Source organism: Gossypium hirsutum, chromosome A10 (assembly GCF_007990345.1).
Source record: "Gossypium hirsutum isolate 1008001.06 chromosome A10, Gossypium_hirsutum_v2.1, whole genome shotgun sequence".
Classification (NCBI taxonomy): domain Eukaryota; kingdom Viridiplantae; phylum Streptophyta; class Magnoliopsida; order Malvales; family Malvaceae; genus Gossypium; species Gossypium hirsutum.
In genome coordinates this window covers 2,581,042-2,591,690 of record NC_053433.1, presented here as the reverse complement: position 1 = coordinate 2,591,690, position 10,649 = coordinate 2,581,042, and the positions used below count along the sequence as shown (strand labels likewise).

Sequence of the window (10,649 nt, the reverse complement as noted above, 5' to 3'; positions counted from 1 at the left end):
CATGATTTAAAAAAAATTAACCTCCCAATAAAAAACATGTAAGCATGATGTCAACATTTTTATTGAAATAATTGAAAATATTAACTATTTAAATTAACGAATGACAACAAAATTTCAGTTCAAATTATCGTCGTAAAATTTAGAATAAACAGATAAATTAGTTCAAGTTTGGAAGCTAGGCTAAGAAAGTAGGAATAATTAGTTTAGGATTGTGCACAAAAATAATATAAGACCAAAAGAGAGAATATTGTTTTGTGAATTATGCCTTCTACTATAATATTTTTCTGCATTGATCCATTTTTGAAATCTATAGATTTATTCAAAACAATGTTTGAAACATAGTACTCAAAGAAAGGCAAATTCTATTGTTTTGCAAGCTAGTATTAAAAAAAAAGAAAAAGAAAAATTAGCCTTTGTAAAAGTGAGGTCATGGCTATGTCATAATTGAGGCTTTTTTCCAAGCATGCAGATCACCTAAATTTGAGGGGGGAAAGTTCAGGTATAGCTAATCAATTGGAGATGGAGGCCTAAGGGGGAAAAGGTTGAGGGTTTCAATTATTGGAGAGCAATGGGGTTGGTGAAGGGAGCAGTAAAAAGTAATAAAACAAATCCCTTCACCACCATACTTGTTTGTGCATCTGAGCTATATGCCCCCCCCCCATGAGTTTGTCTGCAAAAAAAGATAGTGGCTCATTCTCCTTTTTATCATCACAAAAATTAGCCTTTTTTTTCAAGCTTTCTCCCTCTTATTTATATGATTGGAGTAGTTGAGAAGGAAAATCTAACATGGTTGATCAAAGAAAGAGATTTTTAAGGATTTAATATGTGTTAAAGAGGTAAGGTTTAGGGTGTGGAAGAGAGCCTCTTATGTCTTTAGTCATGGAGAGGTTTTGATATGTATTGTGTAATGTAATTGGAAGATATGTTGTATTGCTAGGATGTTCTCTCACGTGGGTTTTGATTTCTTTGCATGTCATGTCTCGTTGTTATCAGGAAAGTTAAACAACATAGTCTTATTGTCAGGTTCGTAGAAGGTGTCTGACGAACGTTGGGTCTTTATCATGTTTTGTCGAGGGATTCCCCCTTCATTCATCTTTGGCAATCTGGCCATGGGTGTTTTGGGTGAGGTTTCTCGGGGAAGAACGCGAAGGTTTTTTGCCTTTTCTAGATTATAGTCTCAACAAGTATATATTTAAAATTAGACAAAATTAGGGGCACAATCAAGGGTGAGACTGTAAAGTTGATTATAGGTCAAGTTGGATTAGTGTAAAAATTTAGATCCGTTTTTTAGGCCTGAATTTGGTACGGCTTAAAAGATAGACTTCAAAATTTTACTCAAGTCCAATTTGAATAAAAAATGTTAAATCTGAGCTTGACTCGATCCGCTCGTATTAATTTTTTTAGATTATTTATTATATAAAAATAAATTTAAAAATATAATACATTAAATAGACAAAAAAATATTAAAATAAATGTTTTCCAACAAATTAAAAATACATATAAAAAGGTATTTATACTAACACTAATATAGTTGCAACTTAACAAGCAAATACCTCTAAAATAATAGTAAAATTAACAATAAAACAAAAATTATACAATATCCAAACAGTAACAATAAAATAGTAGCAATATACTATGAAAATGGTAGCAAAACAACATAACAGCAATAAACAACATAATTTTTTTGTCAAATTCGGGTCTAGCCAGGCCCGAGCCAAAAAAGTCTGGCCCGAGGCCTGACCTGCTTTCTAAACAGGCCTTTTTTTGTCTAAGTATATTTTTTGAACTTATATTTTTACTCAAACCCTCTCACTTTTAGAATAAGCCTTCAGATCTAAATGAGTACCTCGACTCATGATCAGATCTACCTGAGAAATCTTATTTTAAACCATTCACATAAATAAAACATTCAATTTCAATCTTGTTCACCTTTGATTGAGTGAAGATATTTCACTTTTAAACTTTTAAATACAAAATAAAATAAAACAAAGTTGACAATTTCTCTTGTAATTTTATCTTATATAGCATAGAAGAAAACAAAGTTACTATAAGGGTCCATTTTGATTAGGTTATTATTTGTATCTTAAAAACATAATTAGAAATAATAATTAATGTTGGAAATCATGATGATTATTTTCCCTATTTATTTTTTAGCTAACACTTGTTAACACAAAGTACAAAATTATCAAAATAGAATAAATTGATGGGGAAAAAAATACACATAAATTTAGAACATCATTAAAAAAAAAAGAGAGAGAGAGGAAAAAAAGAAAGTTTGGATGTCAAATTAGGCATGCATATGGTATCATTATGTCTTTATCATATCCATGTTACCAAATAGCCTCATGATCGATGCTCATAAGCAAAAAAGTATATTAGAGGTGGGTGTGGAAGTTTGTTAATTTAATGGTAAATTTAAACTCGAAATTAATTTTGAACTCAAACATTTGAAATGATTGCGAATGTCCCACACCAAAAGAGAACAGTACTTTTTTTTCCACATGTATCAAAACTCGTGATTAATACGCACATAATAATTTAAAGGATGTCAATTAATTAAATTGGACTCACTTAATTCGTTAAGATTGACTCGATTTGTGAAACATAAAAAAAAATCCATTTATTTGAAGTCTGGTAACAAGGGTAATTTTGTAGCTCGAAGGATAAGATTGTATAGAACTTAAATTCCTTGAGAGTTTCATATTGTAGTTTGATTTTAATCTCAATTGTTTATGTAAGTCATTTTGTATCGTTGAATTTTGAGAATCTCAACTATAAATAGAGGCATTGCCCTTTCATTTGTAATCACTTAGGGACTCAATTTGCATTTAGAGGTTTAAAGAAATTATAAAACACATTGAATCAAGTTGTGTTCTTTCCTCAACCTCTCTCTTTTGTTTTGTGGCTTGCTTCACTTGCTTTTATAAAGCATCAGTTCGTTAGAGAATTTTAGTTGAGATTCTCACTTTTTGAGGGCTTAGGCTGACTTAGGTAGATTTGGAATGAATTTATTATCTAAGACCACACGATTTGCTAGGCTAAAGTCCAACCCTGTGACACTTATAGGTATGTTCTAAGAATTGAACCGACCAGTTGATTTGATTGACTTGAAAATCAATTATATATAATTAGAAATAGAGCAAACCATTATGAATAAGTAAAAACATAAATTGAGATAAAAAATTGACAGTTCAATCGATTATAAAATTCTGATACTTATAACTTTATTCAGTCTATTAGAAATGTATTATTATCATGGTGTCTCGTATCAATAAAAAAAGATGTCAGAGGACACCATGATAATGATACCAAGTGACCCCATTGACATGGGGCACCACACAATGATCTCAATGTGGCGTTATTGACATGCAACACTATTTCTATAGTGCCACATGTTATTTTAAAAATTATAAAATTAAAATAATTATTGTTTATTAACACATATCACCACTTAATGACGCCACATAGCATCGTAAAATATGCCCTTAGTGTATATTTTAAAATTAGTCGTATTAACATGTGGCATCATTATCTATTGCCATACCATTTCTTCTTAATCGCAATAATGACAAGTACCACTTTAATAGACGAAGGGAAACTTGGGCTATTTGTAATTTTCAAAAAACAAGTATCACATTGAGAGATTTATTATAGTTTAGGGCTATTTGTGGAATTATCCCTTTCTATTTAAAGGCAATTTTTATGATATGGGCTGAGTTTCATCATTGTTGGGTTGCTTCAAGTAAATGGGGCCCAATTGGAAGTAGATGAAGATGAAATTTATTATTATTATTATTATTTTAAATTATAAGAAGAGGGTAAAATATTAACAGTAACAAAAGTAAGGTAACTCGACAGTGAATATCTTAATTATCGGATTAACACAGAATTTATTTAATTGCTTTGCTTAAAACTTGAAAAAAAAAATTAAAAATGCAAATTTAACCTTATTTCCATTGATAAAATCTAAAAGCACTAAAACGTAAACTGCTTTGATGGGAAGTTACTTTTCGTTTTAAAATGTATTTGTTTGGGAAATAAGGGATGATGATCAAACAAGAAATGGCCTCCTTTTAGGGTTTTACAGTCGGTTTGTGGATTTACCTAATTTCACAAGTATTATTCGACCAAAACTTCTTAATTATGTGAATTTAGAGGTAATTGTTTTAAGTTCATTTTATAAGTATGATCTGTAAAATAATTTAAAATTTTGTTCAAGCTCAATTCAAATAAAAAAATAAAATAAATTTTAAAAAATATAATATATTAAATACACTAAAAACATTAAAATAAAACAACAGTCATTTTCTTTTTACAAATTCAAGCTGGGCTCAAGCCAAAAAAGTTTATCTAAGACCCAAACCGTTTTTTAATTTAATCTTATTTTTTTACCCAAACTTATTTTCAGGCCTATATTTTTGTTCAAACCCCCATACTTATGTCTATGTAAATTGTGTGGTGCATGATTTGTCTCTTCAAGCACTCAATGAGGTGCTCCATTCTATTGACTCCACCACCTCTTTTAGACAACTTCGGTGGAGTTGAAAGACAAAACTCCAACTAAGGATGATATTAAATATGTTGAGAGGTTTGTCGATTTCAAAAAGACGTCATTTCAAAAACTTTTTCTAGAAAAAGACCAAAAACCTTACAACCTAATTCGAAGATAAAGAAGAACAACTTTCACTTGAATCAAGCTTTGACCATAAGATAAATCAAGCAAAGGATTATTAAGTTATGAATTAGTTAGAGTGGCATTAGGCAGGGATTGCGTCCACAACCCGAAGGGCAGCACATCACAAAGTCTCTCCCCCCATTAATCTATAAGTAATCTGTAGTTCTGACGTGCAAGCGATGGTTATATTCATTTCCCTTTTTTTGCAGAAAAAAATTTATACAAAAAGGCAGCTTGAAATTGCAGAGAATAATATTAGCCTCTAAAACAAGCATTGAAATAAAACCATAAACAAATAAGAAAAGACAACTTCAAATAAAAATTGAAAAGATTGCCGGTTCACATGTAGTTTATATTATGCATTGCGTCTCGGCAAAAAGAATGACATCTGCTGACTTTCCCATAAGCAACACACACTTCTCATCTGCTGACATTAACTCTAAAATTTTAGGGTAAATTCTAATGTTAGTCATTCGAACAGTTTTTATTTCCGTCATCTCAATTTTTTTTGTTAATTTAATCACTCCAAAACTGAAATTGGTTAAATTGATCACTCAACCGTTAAATGATAATGAAAGATTAACGGTATATTTATACGCAAAAAATTTAGAGTGATCAAAATAGTGATAACCCCTATTTATAGTGACTAATGGTGTCTAACGTAGAAATGCACCATTAGTCACCATTTAACAGTGGAGTAACATACTTGATCAATTTCTACTTTAGAATGACTAAAATAGAAACGATTCATATTTAAAGTGACTAACGGGGTAATTTACCCTAATTTTTAAATGAATAACATTTTTTTAATGTTATTTTTGTCCACAAAATTCAAACATTAGATATTACTTAAAAGGGGCATTAAAGTTTTTACTACTCCACCTAATAATCATTAGTTTTAATTGCTCTTTTTAATCACATTTTTTTCTATAACCTTGGTAATTATATTGGACTTCGATTAAATTTGATGTTGAACTAGACTAAATCTCTAAATGATCTGTCATAGGGTTACAACTAAATTCAATGTTGAGCCAAATCAAACCCTATTTGATTAATCATATTCGACAATTATATTGAATCCTTGTTATCTGAAGGCGAGTTGGATTGGATCTTAAAATGAGGCACATTTTTCTAATGTTGTTTTTCTCGTTCATAAGACTCAAACATAATACATTATTTAGTGATATTGAAATTCTTACTACTCGACCCAATAATTGTTAATATCAGTCAATCTTAACTTTTTTTTTAAAAAAACTTAGTAGTTAAATTAGACTCCCACTAAATCTAGAATTGAACTAAATCGAAACTTTGAACAGGGAGTAGCCATATTAGGCTATGACTAAATTCAAACTTGAGTTGAATTGGACTAAAAAACTCTCCAGACATTATTTTTTCTCCATCCACGATATTCAAATATTTAGCTACTTACTATTTCCCCATAAATTTTATCCAAGTAAAATTTTGAAACCAGTGGCGGATCAAAAAATATGACTTGGGAAGTAGGGGTGAAGTTAGAAATTTTGGGGGCAAAATTAAATTATATATTTTATGATAGTAAAAATATATTTTTACTATTTTAATAGCCTATATCTTTATAATTTTTAAAAAATTAAATCAAATTAAAAAATTAAATCAAATATTTATATTTTTGAAGGGTTAAAGTATAATTTAAAATATTATAAATTATAAACAACCTAAATATAAAATTTCCCGTTTTAGGGACCTTTAGATCTGCCCTTGCTTGAAACCAAAACTCCCATTTCAGGATATGGCGGAACCTCGATGATTTTCTATATTTTGGAAGCTTGCTTTTCCTTGCAAGGCATCGCTTCATTCTCTTCCCTTCCTTTACCACCACTCAAGAACATGTCTACTCAATGGATCAACTTCCATAATCTATATATATATACACAGTTTCTCAGCAAAAGTAACAGAGAAATTTTATATATGTATAATTTAAGAACATTTCTCAGCCATGGATATCAAATTTCAAGCTAATGCTGATGATGAATCGCATGAACACCTCCTACAAGACTTGGCAGTACTACCCGCACCCGAAAGAAAAACTCTCATACAAATAGCAATCAGTTAAACATTTCAAAGCACAGCACATTTGGCTAACTTATTACCCACCGGCACCGTCCTTGCTTTCCAGCTTCTCTCCCCCATTTTCACTAACCAAGGAGACTGTGACTCGGTGTGTCGGTCCATGACTGCCGGACTGATACTCCTTTGTGGGTTGTCGTGTTTCTTCACCAGCTTCACGGATAGTTTCAGAGACAAGGATGGGAATGTTTGTTACGGGTTGGCAACTTTGAATGGGTTGTGGGTCATTGATGGTTCGGGCACTTTACCGTCGGAATCTGCGGCGAAATACCGGTTGCGGTTTATAGATTTCGTACATGCTTTTTTGTCGATACTGGTGTTCGCGGCTGTGGCGCTGTTTGATCAGAACGTGGTGAATTGCTTTTATCCGGCACCGTCGAGACAGGCTCAGGAGATGCTCACTGCGTTACCGGTTGGTATTGGGGTTTTGGGTAGTATGTTGTTTGTTGTCTTCCCTACTACACGCCATGGAATTGGCTTTCCTTTGTCGGCCAATTAACGTTTATGAGATAAAATATTTATTGTTTCCATTTAATCTATTAAAATTATTATTATATGATTTTCTCTGTTTATATTACTGGTAACAATCGAAAAATTTTATTTTTCTTATTTTTTATTGTTTAGTTTTTTTTATAAAATAGTTTTAAATGTCATTAATTTATGAACCAAAATCTAAAAATCTTTCTTCTTTGATCTCTGATACTAAATATTAGATTAACTTAAATATAATGTATGTTCTTCAACTTGTCAATAGTACCATATATTAAATCGTTGCTTTGAGCTTGTTAGCTAAACAATTTTTTTAAAGAAAAATTAACAGCTCAACGACTTAAATAAAAACATTTAAATAGTTTAATGACCATTTTGTAACATTTTAAAGTTGATTGATCAAGACGTAAACTTTTTAATAGTTTTAGTGACCTTAACATATCAAATCCAAATTGTCCATACGATAGACATGAATATGGTTGACAATTAATCCGTGTGTTTTTTACATGTTCTTTTTTATATCAAAATTAATACAAATTGATAGATTAACCGAAAGAAAATACTTGATTAATGCGATATCGATACTTTAACAAGTTTTTGAAGTATTTAGAAGTAAATTATAGTCTCAACCATTGTTGATATGTTTAGGGAAATTAACTCTAGGAAACACGTATATAATTAGTTCTTCAGGATAACAGAAGCATAAGACCCAAACCTGAAACAATTCAACAGCCCAATCTTTTGGAAGCTGAAAAAGATAAGCTTGATACTCGAGAGCTTATTGTGTGTTTTGTTGGGCTTAATGGCATCATCTGCGTATTCAACCCAATATGCCAAACCGTTAGTTGCAATTTCCCTATCAAATTTGTACCCAAACATGCCTAGTAACCTGAGAAAACGAGTTATCACTACTAGCCCCAATCCAGGGTTGGGTAAAAAGCTGCGGAGGTTGTGCTTTTTATTTAAAAAGTTAGGTGAATTAATTTTTACATCGAAAGATAAATTAGTTTTTCAAAAGAAAATAATTTATTTTTAATTGGTGTAGTTAACAGTAGAGTTGTCCATGAGTCAAAACTTAATAAAAGGTTTGGCCCGAAAATGGGCTTAAATTTTTGCCCAAACTCGATTCGGATAAAAATGTTAAAACTCGACTCGACTTGTTCGTATTCATTTTTTTACTTTTATTTAAAAAATAAAAAATATAATACATTAAATGCACTAGAAACATTAAAATAAATGTGTTCCCGATAAATTGAAAATAAATTAAAAAAGGTTTTTTTACTTCAATAACATTAAGATAGGTACAATTTAACAAGTAAATATCTCTAAAATGGCAGCAAAATTAACAACAAAATAGTGAAATGGTAGCAAAGCAGTGAGAAAATAGTAGCAAAATAAAAAAAATACAAATTCAGGCCGTGATTAGGCCAAAAAATTCTTACCCGAGATTTGACCAGATCATTTTTTCGGACAAGCCTCTAGTTGACGGATAATAAGACAGTTATATGTGACATGTCAAGTATCAGTTTTTAATAATAAAAATAGATAAATTTTTTAATAGAATGATTAATTTGTTTTTTTATTTAACGTACTTAAACTAATTTACTTATTTTTTTAGTAAAGACAACAAAATGCAATATAACTTTTAATATAAGCGCCTATACGATACCTTTATTGAAATATTAATGCATACATAGGATCTGTAATTTGGTCAAGTTATTTTAAGTGAATATATAAGTTCTTTTACAAATTTATCTTTACTCATATCAATTATTGAGTTTGGTGTTTAAAATTATGATAAATTAAAAAGAAAAATGAAAATCTCAAATGATTAGAGACAAGTAAATGAGTTTGAATGCGAGAAATTATTTTATGAACTTTTTTTATTACATCATTCATGATTCTGCTCAATTAAAAGAAGATATATCATTTTTTATTTGAAAGTTTAATTTAAATGTATATACAATGTAGAAAAAAAAGGATGATACGTCTTTTTATTATTAAATGAAACCATGAATAATATGATAAAAACTGTCCGTAAAATAATTTCGGGTTTGAAAGGAGATCGAAACAGGTGTCGTGTTTACTAAACAAAAATACATGTGTCAGAACTATAACCACAGCTCAATGAAAATTACATGCAACAACAACCTTTCCCATGCATACCACTCGCTACCAATCTCTTTCTTCTTACCAATTTTTTATTCATATATATTAAACTATCAAATCTTTTTTAAAATGATCCTAAAATGGATATTATCTGACAAAAAATAATATATATATTTTTTCAATTTTCACCACACAAGAGAAAAGGAAAAGATTGAAGAAGATAAGGATGTTATGGAAAATCAAGGAATAGACCAGTAAGGATTGGACAAGAGTCACTATATCCTCTTCCCTTCACGAGCCTTTCATTGGGGATAAGAACCGGCCCTACTTTTCTCTTCATTCTCCAAATATCTTGCCACCCCTAAATCTTCAGCCACAATTTAGGTCTCCACCCTTTTACTTTTCATTCTCTCGGATTAGTCTTGACTCTAATAAATACTGTCTCACAATTGGCTACTAGTTAATAGCGGATTGCTGTGGTTGGTCTAGTTCTATTAACTGTTTACTGATAGCTGAAAGTAGAAATATGTAAAATGAGAAATAAATATATGATATATTTTATTTTTAAATATTTATTTGGTGAAATTATTGAAATAAACACTCTTACCAAAAAATTATAACATATATTATGAAAATTATTTAGCGAATATTTTTGAAAATTTAAATAAACAAATTTTATTAAGTTTCTTATTTGCAAATATTAACTTTTGTGGAAATTGATAAATATTAACAGTGTATCAATATAATTGTAAATTTATATTCTTAGTGAATGTCATGTTCTTAATATGTAAATTAGTGGTATTTATGTCACACTCTGAATAAATTTGTCAAATAGCATATTTCAATTAATATAAAGTTGCATAAGAAATTATTTTACACAAATAATTTAAAAGTACATAAATATTCAAGAAATAGATATATATCTCATTCTAAATATCTCGTTACAAACCTCTTACAAACCTTCATACACCCAAGTCCCCGGCCCTGGGAGTTGTTTAGAGGTGCGGTCACCCAAGGCCTAAGGCTAAGAGGGGTCTAAAATATTATTTTTCGATTTTTAAGGGTTGAATTTTTTTTTAAATTTTAAAAGTCAAAAAAAGTTTACCAAAGATGTAAAAAAGTTTTTCTCTAAAAACTCTATTTTATCATTTTGTCTAGTGCCCCAAAAATATCAAGAACAGACCTACCTATACTAAATACTATAATTAAAAAGTTTAACTATTCAATCTTCTATTTGTACCCAAATCAATAAATAAATAAAAAAAAGGGA

General features: G+C 29.9%; 1 protein-coding gene across 1 annotated transcript; it reads left to right on the top strand.

Moving 5' to 3' along the window:
* Nucleotides 1-6,399: 6,399 nt before the first annotated feature.
* On the top strand, nt 6,400-7,335 carry LOC107924986 (protein DMP4). Its single transcript, XM_041079523.1, has one exon. It carries the CDS (start codon nt 6,885-6,887, stop codon nt 7,278-7,280), a length of 396 nt encoding a protein of 131 aa, XP_040935457.1. The 5' UTR covers nt 6,400-6,884; the 3' UTR covers nt 7,281-7,335.
* The last annotated feature ends 3,314 nt before the right edge of the window (nt 7,336-10,649 follow it).